This window comes from Bufo bufo, chromosome 4 (assembly GCF_905171765.1).
Source record: "Bufo bufo chromosome 4, aBufBuf1.1, whole genome shotgun sequence".
Classification (NCBI taxonomy): Eukaryota; Metazoa; Chordata; class Amphibia; order Anura; family Bufonidae; genus Bufo; species Bufo bufo.
The window spans coordinates 132,863,170-132,882,544 of NC_053392.1; the positions used below are offsets into that span (position 1 = coordinate 132,863,170).

The 19,375-nt window shown below is 43.4% G+C and overlaps 1 protein-coding gene across 1 annotated transcript in view; it reads left to right on the top strand.

Annotated features, from left to right (window-relative positions):
* The window catches only part of SNED1 (sushi, nidogen and EGF like domains 1), a 170,408-nt gene that overhangs the window by 120,065 nt on the left and 30,968 nt on the right, over positions 1-19,375 (top strand). The window contains exons 21-26 of the mRNA XM_040427924.1: positions 931-1,047; positions 2,626-2,742; positions 4,935-5,051; positions 11,074-11,190; positions 13,518-13,694; positions 13,787-13,900. Of these exons, the coding sequence (XP_040283858.1) occupies positions 931-1,047; positions 2,626-2,742; positions 4,935-5,051; positions 11,074-11,190; positions 13,518-13,694; positions 13,787-13,900 (759 nt within the window). The remainder of the gene's footprint in view (positions 1-930; positions 1,048-2,625; positions 2,743-4,934; positions 5,052-11,073; positions 11,191-13,517; positions 13,695-13,786; positions 13,901-19,375) is intronic.

Genomic DNA, 19,375 nt, shown 5'->3' on the forward strand with positions numbered 1-19,375 from the left:
CAGTAATGTGTAGATGTGCAGCATGCGGCGTACAGTGCTGTTCTGGGTAGCCTGTATTATGAGTGACAGCCACGTCTCAGTGTTTGGCCTGTGCCCTCAGACCAGTAAAAAGCTGAGCTAGGTGTAAAGAGGTTAAATACTATATAGCGTGTAAGGTGATACTTAGGAACCATGCGAAGATGAACTCATCTGAATGCCTCACATATAGTATACAGCATGTTACTATATATTAAAAAATCCTAAAATCCTGCAGTTTTCACACTGGCCACTAAGCCTAAAAATAGATGCCATTTATTGGTCTGTACAGATCACTTTTCATCATTATGATCACAGGCAAGATTACAAAGACAGATATCAGGTATCCTGACCTCTGCACAGGTCACAGAACATGCTTAGAAATCTCTCCCTTAGAAGTCGATGAGGTCCTCTCCTGACCATTGTGTCTATGACCCATGGGGCTGCCGTAAAGCATATCTCTAAATGCTGTTAAGAACAGCTCAGGCAAGATGGCCGCCCCCAGAGTCATGTTTAGGAAATAGGAAAGGAAAATCTAGATTTTAGAAAAAAAAAGGATATGTGCTGCTATCTGGTTTAACTGGCAGAAAAAAGTATAGGTGATCCGGCGGGGGAACAGCCTGCTGGATCCGTGCTAACGCCAGCCCACTGTGTCACCGGAAGTCTGCTCCGGCTCCATTCACTATAACAAGCCGAGAGGCGGCCGGGCAAAAACCGGAGCGTGCTGTAGTTTTTTTTCCAGCCGTTTGCGTGTTGCAGCCCGCTCCCATTATAGTGAATGGGGCCAGAGCAGACTTCCGGCGGCACAGTGGGCTAGCGTTAGTACAGGAAGGGGGGGACTGCTTGCCGGACCCTGCTACCCCAAGTGTGAAAGTAGCCCTTCCTTATTCTTTACTGCTCCATTTTGTTTTTTAGAGGTCACGTCTCTGCCCTGCAGTATGGGCTCTAAGTGCCCAGATGGAGGCTCCTGCATGGAATATGGGGGCAGCTACCGGTGTGTGTGTCACACGGACTATATCATCAGCAACCACTGTAAGCTGCATTAGTTATACTTTTAACTTTATTTCTCTTCACTTTTGTCCATATGCTTTGTCTGGTATTGCTACTGTAGTATTCAGAAATGGTTTCAAATACCCCTAATAACCCAAGTCCCACTCACAAGGGTTCAGAGTTATTCAGTGGGGTCTATATATACAAACTAAGAAGACAGGTTGGCATTAGCAGGAGGTGCTCAAACCCACATGCAGTTGTGCATATATATAGGGGAGCAAATCCTGCACTTGTGGCCCGTTGCTAATGGCAATCCCCAGCAAAATGCATATGGTGGAGGATGCCCCCGGCGAACCACAAGTACCACAATAGACATCCTACACAAGGTAACAAGTGCGGATGTTATAATTAATATAACAATATAACAAAACAATAATAAAGACAGGTGCACTCTGCAGTCTCACTAAACCCTCAAACTGATTTAAAAATTGAGAGATTAGTCAACATGTCCTACGGTGTAGAACATGTCTAAGCCCGGGCACCACGCCAAGGTTTCTCAAGTAGCCCGGGACCTAACACTCTCCTACCTGAGCCGTATGGGCAATACCAGGAGCCAGTGGGCAAATTACAGGAGCATAAGGCCGACTCACAAACAGCTCACCAGTTACCTCCTGCATGTAGCCATGCTTCCAATGGGAGGAGGGAGGAGTCTGCGAGTCCCACTCAAGACTGGCTGATATGTCCCAGGCCTCACAGGTGCACCTAAATGTGGCCTGTAGATGGAAAACAGGCACATTTAAATTGGAGTTTATACACCTCCAGGAATCTATATATACAAACTAAGAAGACAGGTTGGCATTAGCAGGAGGTGCTCAAACCCACATGCAGTTGTGCATATATATAGGGGAGCAAATCCTGCACTTGTGGCCCGTTGCTAATGGCAACCTGTCTTCTTAGTTTGTATATATAGATTCCTGGAGGTGTATAAACTCCAATTTAAATGTGCCTGTTTTCCATCTACAGGCCACATTTAGGTGCACCTGTGAGGCCTGGGCCATATCAGCCAGTCTTGAGTTTGACTCGCAGACTCCTCCTTCCTCCCATTGCAAGCATGGCTACATGATGGAGGTAACTGGTGAGCTGTTTGTGAGTCGGCCTTATGCTCCTGTAATTTTCCCACTGGCTCCTGGTATCGCCCATACGGCTCAGGTAGGAGAGTGTTAGGTCCCGGGCTACTTGAGAAACCTTGGCGTGGTGTCCGGGCTTAGACATGTTCTACACCGTAGGACATGTTGACTAATCTCTCAATTTTAAAATCAGTTTGAGGGTTTAGTGAGACTGCAGAGTGCACCTGTCTTTATTATTGTTTTGTTATATTATTCAGTGGGGTCCCCAAAATGTGGCTATGCCGGCTCAGGTACGCTAACAACTCCACGTATCTCAGCTTCCTGGACCCCTTAGAATTTGATTTAACTGCAGTCACCTCTGATTTGGATTTACGCTTTTATTCTAGATTACCTGGGTACATACAGTAATATTTTCTTTATTTATAATGCTTTTATTATAATGTATTGCCATAGAAATGTATTATTTGAACCCTGTTCTGCTGTGTTTTATTAGCACTGCCCTCTCCCTGTGACTCGGATCCCTGCTTGAATGGAGGAAGATGTGAATCTCAGGATGATACCTATTCCTGTGTGTGTCCCCGAGGATTCATTGGAAAAATGTGTGAAAGGGGTAAGAGAACACTTGTAACGTATATATTTAATAGTCTGGCTGCTGATAAATCTGGCCTTTCAGTGGCTAGCCTTCATTTCCTGGATTATTATTGCTGTCAATCCCTCATTTCCAGTGGAGAAGTGAATGTAATATCTATTGAGGATGCAGAAACGTGTGCACACTTTGCATATCTACAGTGCCACATAGAGCATAAGCTCTTGCGAGCAGGGCCCTCCCTCCTAGTGTTTCAGTTGTACACCCTGTTCCAAATTATTATGCAAATTATATTTTTCTCATTTAACTAAATAATTGATGTAAATAACATTGAACAAACCTCCTAATGATAACAGTATTTTTTTTAAACATATAAAACGTACAATGCACTGTTCCAAATTATTACGCACAGTACGTTTCAAAACACTTTATAGGTTGTAAAGAACTGAAAAGTGTCATTTGATGTGTTTGCAGCATATTTACTGAAATCAAAAGCTATTTCAATCAAACTTTTAACAACATTTTAACGTTTTAAACATTTTAACAGGTCACGTTACATTTTAACATAGGACCCCTTATTTGATAGCAGCGTCACAAGTCTTGCGTCCATTGAACTTGTGAGTTTCTGGACAGTTTCTGCTTGAATTTGTTTGCAAGATGTCAGACTAGCCTCCCAGAGCTGCTGTTTGGATGTAAACTGCCTCCCACCCTCATAGATTTTTTGCTTGAGGATGCTCCAAAGGTTCTCAATAGGATTGAGGTCAGGGGAGGATGGAGGCCAGTCAGAAACTCCACATACTTTGCAGAGGTCATCTTTACACCTTCCGGGACCCTAAAGGGGCCGACCAGCTCTCTTCCCATTATTCCGGCCCAAAACATGACTCCACCACCACCTTGCTGACGTCGCAGCCTTGTCGTAACAGGGTGGCCGTTCACCAACCATCCACTACTCCATCCATCTGGACCATCCAGGGTTGCACGGCACTCATCAGTGAACAGGACTGTTTGAGAATTAGTCTTCATGTATTTTTCTATAGAGAAGATAGAGAGAGACGCGGCACTCACCAATGGTTATTGCTGGTTGCTTTATTGCAAATCGAGCGGCATACTGCGCAGGCAGGGGAGCGGGATGGCCACAATGTGCGTCGGCGACGGCCGTTTCGCGCGGAGATCGCGCTTCTTCAGGCCGCAGGCCTCAAAGCAACCAGCAATAACCATTGGTGAGTGCCGCGTCTCTCTCTATCTTCTCTATGTGAACACCACTCATTACGCTGAGCACCACTACTTACATGGTCTCCACAGACGGCTGCCATCCCTGGATTTGACACGGACGTAACATAAAGGTGTACCTACGTAGTGCCGCTGATTTTTCCTTTTTCTTTTCTCCCGTGCCACAATTCATGTATTTTTCTGCCCAATGCAGCCGTTTCTGCTTGTGAGCATGGGTTAGTGGTGGACAAATAGAAGGTTTATGCACAGTTGCAAGACTCTTGAGGACTCTACACCTTGATGTCCGTGGGACTCCTGAGGCCCCAGCAGCTTCAAATATCTGTTTGCTGCTATGTAATGGTATTTTAGCAGCTGCTCTCTTGATCCGATGCATGGATCCGGCAGAAATCTTCCTCAATGTGCCTTTATCTGCACAAACCCGTCTGTGCTCTGAATCAGCCACAAATCTCTTAATAGTGCGATGATCACGCTTACGTTTTCGTGAAATATCTAATGTTTTCAGACCTCGTCCAAGGCATTGAACTATTTCACTCTTTTCGGCAGCAGAGAGATCCTTTTTCTTCCCCATATTGCTTGAAAATGGCGCTCTGCTTAATAATGTGGAACACCCTCCTTTAGTAGTTTTTCCTTAAATTGGGCTCACCTGCCAATCTGATTATCACAGGTGTCCGAGATTTTCAGTGATCAAGAGCCCTGAGACACAATGCCATCCATGAGTTAAACTGAAAAACAAAATATTCAATCTTTGTGACACTTAAATAATTTGGATCAGGGTGTATATTAGCCGGTTACGTCGTGATGTCTTTTGTTCTGTATATGAACCCTATGAATTGTAAAGCGCTGCGGAATATGTTGGCGCTATATAAATAAATATTATTACCGTACCACTATCTATAATAAAGACTGACCATGCATGTGTACAACTGAGTTTCTTCCCTGGGAATCCATTGATTTAGTCCCTCTTTACCTACTTCTTTTTCTCTCAGTAAAGCCGGCCCTGTGTAGTCTATTACCATGTCGAAATGGAGGAACATGTAAGGAGTCGAATGATGATTATTACTGCATGTGCCCTTATCCCTTCACTGGAAAGCACTGTGAGACGGGTGAGACTTTTTTTTGTGTTGTTGTTGGGTACGATATTAGACCATGCACATTGTTTGTCTATTCCTGGAGCGATCTACAGGTTAAAATAGGAGCCGTCCCCTCTTCTGACATGTCTGTTTTACTAAATACATGTATTCCCCATTAAAATAACTGTTCTGGAGCATAGTATTTTTGATCTCTGCTTTGTACTGTTCCTGTATGAATACTCTGACAGCTGGGTGTCAGTACTCCCCTTGTTGACAGGTTGTGCTAATTTACAGGAATCAAGCTGGTTCCAATGCCCGAACATTGCGGGAGCTGTTCACTTGCTATGGCAGCCTGAGGCCTTTTGAAGGGCTTAGTAGGAAGATTACAGGTCTACCATAGACTGCAGTAGTATATTTTTGCAGTTTATGGTGTAAGCAATCTAATGATCTCATGTTCATATCTTGATAAAGTTGTAAAAAAAAGAAAAAGAAATAAAAATTCAAAATACCCCCTTTCCCCATTTTGCAATTATTAAAAAAAATATATATCATTTGTATCGACAGGAGGGGACCTCATTGACTTCTATGGAAGAGTTTTCTAAGTATACTCTGTGCAGAGGTCAGTGTACAAGGTGTACAAGGAAGGAGTAGATAAGCTTTGACAATCACTTATTGTGAATGGTGGATCTTTTGTTATCCACATATAGGTGTTATCTGTCAATGTAACCCTGCCCCAGAGGATAATGAGATGACAGCTGACAAGTGATCTGTACAGACCAAGAAGCGGTGCCTTTTATTAGGCTTAAGCTGGCCGTCTGCATTCAATATTCACCCGCTAGCAATCTCTCCTGACTCCCCCATATATATACACATTTGGTTCGGCTGAGCGTGTATGTGTTTTCACACTAATGTGTATGGGGGCCTTTAGTGGCTAGTGCAAAAACTGCAGGATTTTAGGATTTTTCAAAATATGGATAGTGACATAGAAAATGAAAAATAACATCACCAGATTTTTTTTACACATTTTATTAAAATAAAATCTTGATTTAAACAATTCCTTTTAAAACAGGACAGAAGTTATATAAATGTGTTATCTGTAATTGTACTGGCCTGCAGAGTAAAGGTAATGTGTAATTTTTACTGTACAGGGAACGCCAAAAAAACCCATAAAACAGTGGTGCAATTGCAATTATTTTCCAATTCCACTGAATTAATCATTTTTTTCCTGGCCATACATCATCTGAAATATTAAATTAGGAAATACAACTTGTCCCACAAAATAATAAGCTCTCATACGGCTATGTGAATGGAAAAATAAAAAAGTTATGGCTTTTGGAAGACAGGGAGTAAAATACGAAGGTGAAAAATGGCTGCATCCGGAAGGGGTTAAAAGGGATCATTTTGGGTGGAATATGCAGTTAATATATGACCTTAGAAGGTGTATCTGTGTATCTGTCAAGCCATCTTCAAACAGCTGAAGCTGAAGTCGATCCAGTTTACAAAGATTAACCCTACCCCCTTTGTCCTATATGAGGTCACTCTGAGCTGCATAGATCAATGATAAAATATACCTGAAGACATTAATAAATTCCCTTACATCCTAACCAGCAGTACAATGAGGGGGTATTTCTGCCCCTGTGTACTAGTAGGACAGATGGAATTTTTAATTTAATCAAATTAACCACTAATTAATTGGAGACCCCTGGGCATATATAAGGATACCTAGCCCCTGTTACCCTGTGTTTTTTTCTGTCCTGTGTGGACTTGAACAGACTTGGTTATGGCTACCATTAGACTGGCTTACTTTGTTCAGAACTCAGGTCTGCCTAATTCTGTTAGAGCCCCTTTCAGAGCATCCGCCTCTTGGGCTGATGAAGTCTGATACCGCCGTATGAGATTTCGTTTGTAGCATGGAGCTCCAACTATATGTTGAATTTACGTTTTCTCGGAAGAGACTGCTTTGTTGAGGGTTATTTGAGTTCAAACACACAAGAGGGCCCTCCCTGTGGGGATACTTCTTGTTAACTCCCCATTATTGTGCTGCTGGTTAGGGCGTAAGTACATTACTTCTTTATAATAAACTCAGGGTAACAGGGGCTAGGTATCTGTATATAGGCTGAGGAGTCTCTAATTAATGAATCAGTCATTCTAACTGTCCTACTAGTACACAGGGGCATAAATACCCCATTATTGTGCTGCTGTTAAGACTAAGGGAAAACAGATTAATGTTAGAAATCAACGATTTTTCGCTACCCCACTAAAATGTATTCATTTGTATTTTCAATAGTATGATAAAGAAAAACAAGAGGGCCTAAGGGTACTTGCACACAGTGCGGATTTTGTATATTTTTTTCATGCCGAAAATCTGCAGAGTAATAGAGTACCCGAAATGTTAAAGGAATTTTTCAGGTGTTAAATATTGATGGCCTGTCCTCAGGATAGGTCATCAATATCAGATCAGTCTCCTGGCACCCCCGCTGATCAGCTGTATGAAGAGGCTGCAGTGCTCCGTGAGCGCTTAGGCCGTTTCTTAGGCTATGTGACGTCACATTCATTGGTCACATGGCCTAGGAGGAGCGCAATACCAAGCACAGACACTACACAATGTATAGCACTGTGCTTGGTGAGCTGCGAGAAGCTCCGAACCACCGCCGATCTCATATTATTGACCTCTCCTGAGGATAGGCCATTAATATGAAAATTCCTGAAAACCCCTTAAATGAAATTTTACAAATCTCATGTACATTGTGTTTTTTTTTTTTGTGTGTATGGAAATTGACCTGGGGTGTGGTTTTTAAAATCCACCACATTTCAATTGTGTGACCCTGTGGTTGATGTATTGTGGTTTTCCCCATAGATTTCAGTAAGGTTGTTAAAATGCACATAAAATCCACACCAAAAACTGTTATAAATTGAGCAGATTTATGTGTGGTTTTTATTGTGTTTTCATACTGTTTCTATGTAGATTATCTGCATACAAATCCGTACTATGTGCATTTACGCTTAGTGGGAATTAAAGAGGACCTTTCACCGATTATTACACTATGAACTAACTATACAGACATGGAGAGCGATGCCCAGGGATCTCACTGCACTTACTATTATCCCTGGGCGCCGCTCCGTTCTCCTGCTATGTCCTCCGGTATCTCCGTTCACTAAGTTATGGTAGGCGGAGTCTGCCCTTGTTCTTCTGTAGCTCTGGCCAATCGCATTGCAGAGCTCACAGCCTTGGAGAAAATAACCTCCCAGGCTGTGAGCTCTGCGCTGCGATTGGCCAGCGCTAGAGCAGAACAAGGGCAGACTCCGCCTACCATAACTTAGTGACTGGAATCTCCGCCTACTATAACTTAGTGAGCGGAGATACCGGAGGGCATAGCAGGAGAACGGAGCGGCGCCCAGGGATAATAGTAAGTGCAGTGAGATCCCCGGGCGCCGCTCTACATGTCTGTATAGTTAGTTCATAGTGTAATAATCGGTGAAAGGTCCTCTTTAAAGAGGTATTTTAGTTTTTCTTTTTTTTACTTTTTTGTTTATATAATAGGAAATCATACAATTTTCTAATATAGATGTATTTAAAATTCTACATACATACCTTTCTTATATCAGGCATTTGACTCCTATATGTAGTAGAGTGGTATAGTTTATCTACAGTCAGGTCCATAAATATTGGGACATCGACAACATTTTTGGCTCTATACACCACCACAATGGATTTGAAATGAAACGAACAAGATGTGCTTTAACTGCAGACTGTCAGCTTTAATTTGAAGGTATTTACATCCGAATCTGGTGAACGGTGTAGGAATTACAACAGTTTGCATATGTGCCTCCCACTTGTTAAGGGACCAAAAGTAATTGGACAGAATAATAATCATAAATCAAACTTTCACTTTTTAATACTTGGTTGCAAATCCTTTACAGTCAATTATAGCCTGAAGTCTGGAACACATAGACATCACCAGACGCTGGGTTTCATCCCTGGTGATGCTCTGTCAGGCCTCTACTGCAACTGTCTTCAGTTCCTGCTTGTTCTTGGGGCATTTTCCCTTCAGTTTTGTCTTCAGCAAGTGAAATGCATGCTCAGTCGGATTCAGGTCAGGTGATTGACTTGGCCATTGCATAACATTCCACTTCTTTCACTTAAAAAACTCTTTGGCTACTTTTGCAGTATGCTTTGGGTCATTGTCCATCTGCACTGTGAAGCACCGTCCAATGAGTTCTGAAGCATTTGGCTGAATATGAGCAGATAATATTGCCCGAAACACCTCAGAATTCATCCTGCTGTTTTTGTCAGCAGTCACATCATTAATAAATACAAGAGAACCAGTTCCATTGGCAGCCATACATGCCCACGCCATGACACTACCACGACCATGCTTCACTGATGAGGTGGTATGCTTAGGATCATGAGCAGTTCCTATCCTTCTCCATACTCTTCTCGTCCCATCACTCTGGTACAAGTTGATCTTGGTCTCATGTGTCCATAGGATGTTGTTCCAGAACTGTGAAGGCTTTTTTAGATTTCGTTTGGCAAACTGTAATCTGGCCTTCCTGTTTTTGAGGCTCACCAATGGTTTACATCTTGTGGTGAACCCTCTGTATTTACTTTTGTGAAGTCTTCTCTTGATTGTTGACTTTGACACACATACACCTACCTCCTGGAGAGTGTTCTTAATCTGGCCAACTGTTGTGAAGGGTGTTTTCTTCACCAGGGAAAGAATTCTTCCGTCATCCACCACAGTTGTTTTCCATGGTCTTCCGGGTCTTTTGGTGTTGCTGAGCTCACCGGTGCGTTCCTTTTTTTTAAAGAATGTTCCAAACAGTTGTTTTGGCCACGCCTAATGTTTTTGCTATCTCTCTGATGGGTTTGTTTTGTTTTTTCAGCCTAATGATGGCTTGCTTTACTGATAGTGACAGCTCTTTGGATCTCATCTTGAGAGTTGACAGCAACAGATTCCAAATGCAAATAGCACACTTGAAATGAACTCTGGACCTTTTATCTGCTCATTGTAATTGTGATAATGAGGGAATAACACACACCTGGCCATGGAACAGCTGAGAAGCCAATTGTCCCATTACTTTTGGTCCCTTAACAAGTGGGAGGGACATATGCAAACTGTTGTAATTCCTACACCGTCCACCTGATTTGGATGTAAATACCCTCAAATTAAAGCTTACAGTCTTCAGTTAAAGCACATCTTGTTCGTTTCTTTTCAAATCCATTGTGGTGGTGTATAGAGCCAAAAATGTTAGAATTGTGTTGATGTCCCAATATTTATGGACCTGACAGTATAAGTCCCGTGTAATGTATCCATTGCTTAACTGAAACTGGATGAGGAGATGGAGTGAGCACAAGTAATGAAGTGCCTTCCCCAAGGGCTGGGCCAGATTGGAGAGTTCCCTCACAGCCACCTCTTCAGCTAAAGGGGTATAAAAATATGTGTTTGGGGACATTCTAGTTGACACAAGTTTAAATCCAATCTAATTGAGCTGTGTATATTTTCTCTCCGTCCCCGGGAATGGCAAAGGACTTTTACCAAGCAACCAGTATGAGGCTACTTTCACACTCGCGTTTGGTGCGGATCCGTCATCGATCTGCACAGACTGATCAGTTCAGATAATACAAATGTCTGCCTCCGTTCAGAACGGATCAGTTTGTATTATCTTTAACATAGCAAAGACAGATCCGTCTTGAACACCATTGAAAGTCAATGGAGGACGGATCCATTTTCTATTGTGCCAGATTGTCTCATAGAAAACGGATACGTTCCCATTGACTTACATTGTGTGTCAGGACGGATCCGTTTGGCTCAGTTTCGTCAGACAGACACCAAAACGCTGCAAGCATCTTCAGGGGAGCTGCCGGAATAAAAGAAGACCAATCTTGTGCTCAAAGTTTCTAAGTTTGTCTAGAGACCTTTATGTTTTCATCATTGGATTACACTACAGCCTACACTAGTGTAAAGCTCCGCGCCTCAGGACTCCGTTTTATTAATGTTTGGACAGACATATGAGACTGATGTACTTATCAGAGATCTTCTTTCTTTCAATCCAGGAATGAGAGGCCCTTGCTCATCTGGTCCATGTCACAATGGAGGCACTTGTTTTCACTATCTCGGCAAATACAAATGTGATTGTCTACCACACTTCTCTGGCCGACACTGTGAGAAAGGTACAGCTGGGGCTGATGTATTTTTTGTCTTTTTATTTAAATGTTTTCTTATTTCTGCATATACATGAGGTTGTTCATCTTCTCCATTTCCTAGTCCGATCATTTCAGATCATACCTCATGATGTGGATGCATTGTCCAAGAACATCTCAAGAGAAAGTACCCTGAAAAGAGCATTTCACCCCTTAACAAAATAATCTTGTCTCAGTTTTTGTATGTCCACACATTTTTGCTACTTTGCCTAGTGCCTAATCCTCTTGACTTTTTTCGGAGGCCACATGGACCATCTATTATAGTCAGTGGCTAACCATTTAGCAGCTTGGTCAGTCACCTGATGATCAGATGTTGGTGGCATATGCAGTCAATATGCCACCATGTGTAAGCTTTTAAAACCTCCCCTAGAATTTTCCTCTTGTGTAGACCTTAGGCTACTTTCACACTAGCATTTTGGCTTTCCATTTGTGAGATCCGTTCAGGGCTCTCACAAGCGGTTCAAAACGGATCAGTTTTGCCCTAATGCATTCTGAATAGAAAAGGATCCGCTCAGAATGCATCAGTTTGCCTCCGTTCCGTCTCCATTACGCTTTGGAGGCGGTTACCATAACTCTGCTTGCAGCATTTTGGTGTCCGTTTGACAAAACTGAGCCAAACGGATCCGCAAAAAACACTAGTGTGAAAGTAGCCTTACACATATTGGTATAACAAATGCTAGGAATATAGTTATTTTGTGTGATTTACCATGCACATAAAGGTTAGTTGTCATCTCTTAGCTATGTGCATCTTTTTCTCCCTCAGTTCATTTCTCTACATACAGTACTTTTCCCATACAGCCTCTTGCCCTACGTTGCATTACTTTTGATGGTCCTTAGCTGGTAGACCATATAGCAACATAGTGTTTGCTACCTTGGTAGTTATATTCTACATACAAATGCTGAATGTACATGTGAACGGGGAATAAAGAAAGATGGCTGTTTTCTGAATAATGGTTTAACCAGCAGCTGTCTTATTCCTGTGCTCTTGGGGGTACTAGTTCTCCTTTCAGAGGTCTCTTGCTGGTGTAGAAAACTTATCAGGCAATGCTCCCTGGGAAACGGTATGCAAGTTAGCTCTCCTCCAGAAGGAAGAAAGCTGTCTGTCTCTAAGGCCTCATGCACACGACAGTATTTTTTCACGATCCGCAAAACGGGGTTCCGTTGTTCCGTGATCCGTGTCCGTTTTTTTTTCTGTGTGTCTTCCTTGATTTTTGGAGGCTCTCCAGACAAGAAAAGTGAAAAAAAAAAATCTAAGTCAAGTTTGCCTTGAAAATGATAGGAAAAAAATGGACACGGATCACGGACGCGGATGAAAATCTTGTGTGCCCCCGTGTTTTTTCACGGACCCATTGACTTGAATCACGGAAAACGGAACAACGGACACGGATGCACACAACGGTCGTGTGCATGAGGCCTAAAGCTACTTGAGGGTACCCTGTAAATTATTGTCCAACCCCTTAAAGAGTCTTGAAACTTGACTAGGTATTTTAACCAGGCCAAGGACTCCTCCAAAAGAAAGAGACACCCAGCTGTATATAGTTATTTCAGGGGTTCTCTCCCCTCGTTAGTACAGAACAGGGTTCTGGTTGGTTCGGTAAAAAGCCTTTGACATAGCTCTTGGGGGCCAAGAACCCCAAAACAGCTGTCTACAGATGGGTGTCTCTTCCTTTTGGAGGAGGCCATGGGTTAGGTAGAATCGCTAGTCATAATTCAGGGTTTTGGACAGTGATGTCTAGGGTACCTTCCTATTTGTGGCTTTAGAGAGACAGTTTTCCTACTTCTAGAGGTAATTTACATACCTAATACGAGTGGCAATGTTCAATTAGTAAGGCAGTAGCTACAAGGCAACACTTAGGCCCCTTGCAGACGAGTGTGTGTCACGCTGCGAGTCCGTAGAGCCGCTCCCGGCCTGACCTCCTAGCACTGGTGGGTCACATAGCATTATATTAATTTATGATGCTATGTAACCCTTACAAATCTGAAATGTATTAGATGACACTGATATAATGCTGCCAGTGCTATCCAATACATTCCAGAACTGTAAGGGTTACATAGCATCATAAATCAATATAATGCTATGTGACCCGTCAGTGCTGGGAGGTCAGGCCAGGAGCAGCGTGACACATGCTTGTCCGTAAGGGGCCTTACAATCTAGAATCACCCCTGTGGTTTGAGATATTGCTGAGGTGAAGCACCCACTGACCATTGCTGAATTGTTTCACTTTTCTCGGGTGCATTTTATTAAGCATAATTACATGTGGAACTGACAATCCTCCATTCTATTAACCATTTTACAGCTGAATTGGACTGTGGACCTCCAGAACATGTGAAATATGCCAAAGTAATTGTAACATCAACATGGCCTGGTGGAAAAGCTGAATACCATTGTAACGAAGGGTACATGTTGAGCGGCCCAAACAATACCTGCATATGCAGCGAGGATGGCATGTGGAGTGAAGCTCCACAGTGTGAGGGTAAGTCTTTTCCTCTACTGTCATAGGATGAGACTAAGGAGGCTGATAAAATGAGAGTCTGTTCATGTAAAGCTTTTCTCTTGCGACTGTAGAAATTGATGAGTGTCAGTCACAGCCATGCCAAAATGGTGCCGTGTGCAAGGACCGTGTGTCCCACTTCTTATGTGATTGTCAAGAAGGATACAGTGGAAAACATTGTGAATTCGGTAAGCGGCCATTTTACTTCTCTGTACTACCTATACTCCTCCAGAGCTCTATTGGACACTGCATGTCCAGAGGTCTTCTCCCCTAGAAGCATTATTTCTACAGAATAACTTTCAGCACCTGTACAGCCTCAGTGAACTTGCGTACAGACTCCATCTACAGTGGGGGAAATAATTATTTGACCCCTCACTGATTTTGTAAGTTTGTCCAATGACAAAGAAATGAAAAGTCTCAGAACAGTATCATTTCAATGGTAGGTTTATTGTAACAGTGGCAGATAGCACATCAAAAGGAAAATCGAAAAAATAACTTTAAATAAAAGATAGCAACTGATTTGCATTTCATTGAGTGAAATAAGTATTTGAACCCTCTAACAAAAAAAGACTTAATACTTGGTGGAAAAACCCTTGTTTGCAAGCACAGAGGTCAAACGTTTCTTGTAATTGATGACCAAGTTTGCGCACATTTTAGGAGGAATGTTGGTCCACTCCTCTTTGCAGATCATCTCTAAATCCCTAAGGTTTCGAGGCTGTCTCTGTGCAACTCTGAGCTTGAGCTCCCTCCATAGGTTTTCGATTGGATTAAGGTCCGGAGACTGACTAGGCCACTCCATGACCTTAATGTGCTTCTTCTTGAGCCACTCCTTTGTTGCCTTTGCTGTATGTTTTGGGTCATTGTCGTGCTGGAACACCCATCCACGACCCATTTTCAGTTTCCTGGCAGAGGGAAGGAGGTTGTCGCTCAGGATTTCACGATCCATGGCTCCGTCCATTTTCCCGTTTATGCGAATAAGTTGTCCTGTGCCCTTAGCAGAAAAACACCCCCAAAGCAAAATGTTTCCACCCCCATGCTTGACGGTGGGGACGGTGTTTTGGGGGTCATAGGCAGCATTTTTCTTCCTCCAAACACAGCGAGTTGAGTTAATGCCAAAGAGCTCTATTTTGGTCTCATCAGACCACAGCACCTTCTCCCAGTCACTCTCTGAATCATTCAGGTGTTCATTGGCAAACTTCAGACGGGCCTGCACATGTGCCTTCCTGAGCAGGGGGACCTTGCGAGCCCTGCAGGATTTTAATCCATTGCGGTGTAATGTGTTTCCAATGGTTTTCTTGGTGACTGTGGTCCCTGCTAATTTGAGGTCATTAACTAACTCCTCCCGTGTAGTTCTAGGATGCTTTTTCACCTTTCTCAGAACCATTGACACCCCACGAGGTGAGATCTTGCGTGGAGCCCCAGAGCGAGGTCGATTGATGGTCATTTTGTGCTCCTTCCATTTTCGAACAATCGCACCAACAGTTGTCACCTTCTCTCCCAGCTTCTTGCTAATGGTTTTGTAGCCCATTCCAGCCTTGTGCAGGTCTACAATTTTGTCTCTGACATCCTTGGACAGCTCTTTGGTCTTTCCCATGTTGGAGAGTTTGGAGTCTGCTTGATTGATTGATTCTGTGGACAGGTGTCTTTTATACAGGTGACTAGTTAAGACAGGTGTCCTTAATGAGGGTGACTAATTGAGTAGAAGTGTCTAACCACTCTGTGGGAGCCAGAACTCTTAATGGTTGGTAGGGGTTCAAATACTTATTTCACTCAATGAAATGCAAATCAGTTGCTATCTTTTATTTAAAGTTATTTTTTTGATTTTCCTTTTGATGTGCTATCTGCCACTGTTACAATAAACCTACCATTGAAATGATACTGTTCTGAGACTTTTCATTTCTTTGTCATTGGACAAACTTACAAAATCAGTGAGGGGTCAAATAATTATTTCCCCCACTGTACATGGCTTAGACTTACTGGCCAAGAAGTTGCACCCTGGAGTGTTTGAAAACACATCGGAAAATCTTCATGTTTAATAAGAGAATAAGACAAAGGAGCAATTTAGCACATTCAAACTGATACGTATCACTTTATCACATATTCTTTACTAATTAAAACCTGAACCAGTGAAACATATTCCTTTTTTCTAATCTGTTTAGGTACTTTACAGCAGCCTCATGGACCTTTACCCCTTTTTTTTCTTTTTTGCGTTTTCGTTTTGCGCTTCCTGCCTTCCCAGAGCCATAACTTTTTTATTTGTCTGTTCACATAGCCATATGAGGGCTTGTTTTTTTGTGGGGGAAAAAAATTCCAAATGGGGTGAAATTGCAAAGAAAAAGCAATTCCACCAGTTTTACTGTTTTTTTTATTTACGGCGTTCAATTAGCGATAAAACTGACTGCTTACTTTTATTCTACAGGTCAGTACGAATCCGGCGATACCTTATATGTATGCGTTTTGATAGTGATAAAAAAAATTAAAAAGTGGGAAAAAAAATCTGTTTTATTTTTTTGTTTCCATATTTTGACCCCTATAACCTTTTTGTAATTATGTGTACCGAGCTGTTTTGGAGGCTCAATTTTTGTTGGGCGATCTGAACTTTTCATTGATACCATTCTGGGGTGTGTATGACTTTTTTTTATCACTTTTTGTTTATTTTTTTGTAGAAAATGAAGCGACAAAAAACAGTGAATCGGCCATTTGGACGCTTTTTTCCGTTTTTATGTTTGCCCTATGGGGAATATATTTTTATACTATGGGTGTTTTCGCACATTGCGACACCCATGATGTGTATTTTTTTATTTTTTTAGTTCTTTTATTTTTCTTTTGGGAAAAGGGGGTGATTTGAATTTTTATTTTTTATTTGCACTTTTTTATAGTTCCCATAGGGAACTATAACAATCAATCATCTGATTGTTATTATCATAGATTCCAATGCACTTGCATTGGAATCTATGATGATTTTACTAGTTTCCTATGGAGCCCTATTACAGGCAAGGGCTCCATAGGAAATACTATGCAGCAGCCTCCTGTCATTCATAAAGACAGGGGCTGCTGCATACACGCTCCGGCTCCTCCGATCGCCACACGGGGGAGCCGGAGCGCAACCGAAAGTGCGCACTTTCGGTTTCAGCACATTTAGATGCCGTGGTGAGGATTGACCACGGCATCTGAGGGTTTAAATGTCCGCGATCGGCATTACTGCCGGTTGCAGACATGAGCTGCGGGTGTCTGCTAAAAGAAGCATGCGGCCACCCGCGGCTATGGCGCCCGCTGCGGGCAGGAGCGGGCGCCATATTTAAACACCCGCCCAGCGCCGTACATGTGCGGCGCTGAGCGTGAAAGGGTTAAGGTGGATTTAGACGAACCAATAATCGTCCATATCTCACCCATCAGCTCGTTCATCGGGTGATCCTGTTTGTGCAGGCACTCCAATCATTGTTTCTGGGCAGCAGATCGTGCTTTCTAAACAGCGATCTGCTGCCCAGAAACAATGATTCTGAATGAGGACAAGGCCCTCGTCCTCATACTGTGGAGGTGATTGCTGCATGTAAACGCAGCGGTCTCCTTCACTGAGCGAGCAGCCGACTGTCGGGAAAGAATGCGTCTTACCCGAGAATCAGCCACTCCATCGGCCCGTCTAAACCCGCCTTTAGGCACAATGGACTTGATGTGTTCATTGATGTCCATGGGAGATTCTTTTAGACAGCAGAGGTAATTGTACGGGGAGTAGATAAGCTGTGACTATTACCTATTGTGATTAGTGGATCCTTTGTTATCTATATATGGGTGGTATGGGTCATTGTACTCCTGCCCAGACCTGTAAAGGGTAGATTACTTTCCATGCTTTTTGGCACTGGCTCCAAGTCCCTTCTCCTCGCAGCCTGCGATGCTCTGCTGGGCTTCCTAGCTGTAAACATCTGCTTTGACATCGCCGCAGTAAATCCTCGGCCACAGCGGTGACCGGCTCCTCTTACTTCATGAAAATGGAGGGAGTCCAGTCTCCACAGTGGCCAGTGATTGGCTGAGGAGACGTCAAACCGGATGTTTACAGCGAGGCATGGCAGGCCTGGAGGAGAAGGAGCTTCCCTTTACAGGTCCCGCCAAAATAAACCCTATTATTGCACAACCAGTTTAAAGATGATGACATGGGAAATTAAAAAAATAACCACCAGAAATTTTTACACCATATGTTTAAAGAGGCTCTGTCACCAGGATCAACCCTATTAAACCAGACAGACTGGCTGGTGGGGCGCATCATGCTGGCTAAAACTACCTTTCTTTTGTCTGTTTGTTAAACTGCTGCAGAGAAATCAGTGTTTTTATTCATATGCAAATGAGCAATTCAGGTACTCAGAGGCGGGGCTGAATATTCTGAGCACTGCTCTGTAACGCCCCCTGTGCTCTGCACACACCCCCTCCCCTTGATTGACAGGGCTAGATATCAGGCAGAGGGCAGAGCTGTGTCCTGGCTTATACATATCTACTGTATATACGTGTATTATACACTCTGTACTATACCTTCATCACACTGAGATCTGCTCAGAAAGCTAACATACATATTACTGCTTTATTCACAGGCACAATATAGGACTATGAAGACACTGGCTAGCTGGTTAGCTTCTAAGCATAGAAAAAAACATGCATACTTATGTGGTAATGCTATAGCTTAGAGGTTCAGCAATTGGTTTTGTATGTAGAGATCCAAGGTTTGAATCTTAGTACAGACTTTGAAGTTTTTTTTTCCTTCAGATATATATTTTTTTCTCGCCCATTCCATTGCGGGACACAGACCATGGGTATAGCTTAAGTCACCACTAGGAGGAGACACTATGCAAATAAGAAAAAACAGCTCCTCCTCCACTGGCTATACCCCCATGCTCCAACAGGAGGACCTCTGTTTTAGCTTAGTGTCGGATAAGGAGGTGACACTCCTGCTCATGCAGGGTTGTCCCTGTAGTTTTTCTCCTCTCCTGTTTGTTTTTTTCTAAACAGAGGACGCAGGGTCGCATGGCGCGTCCCTGGTACCTCAGTGGAGCGAGCGCCGGGGTCGAATGGCCGTCCCCGGCTACCTCCCTTTCTCCCCAGAAGATAAGTAGAACCTGGCTCGACCTGCAGCGCCGGTGGCCTACCAGATCCGGGGTCACCTACTCCTGCCCTCTATCCAGTGCAATGCCACTCCTTGTGCCAGACGACTGAAGAGGTGCCCCATGCTGGTCCGGAACAGAGGGTGAAGACTGCAGGACTCAGATAAGTAACATCTGCTCTCCTGCAGCTCCCCCTCCCCTCGTGCTCACACTGTGACACGGTTCTTCAGGGCTTACCTGTGGATCTGAGAGGGCCTGCTGGCTGAGAGGGAGGAGGAGGGATCCCTTCTTGGGGCAGTGGCTATTCACAGCACCATGCTGCTGTGCCCTTTTCCCGTGTTGTTCGGAGGACTCGTTATACAAGGCAAGCTGGTAGCTCTGTTGTAATGCTGTTGCCCCATGTCCAGGCTTTCAGCCTCTAAAATATTTTCCCCCTGCATCCTGACGGCGGGCGCCATTTTCAGAGCCGGGGTCTGCCTTTCTTCATGTTTCCCGCGCGCGCGCTTTCAGTGTTATAGGCTTTCAGCCTCTAAAATATTTTCCCCCTGCATCCTGACGGCGGGCGCCATTTTCGGA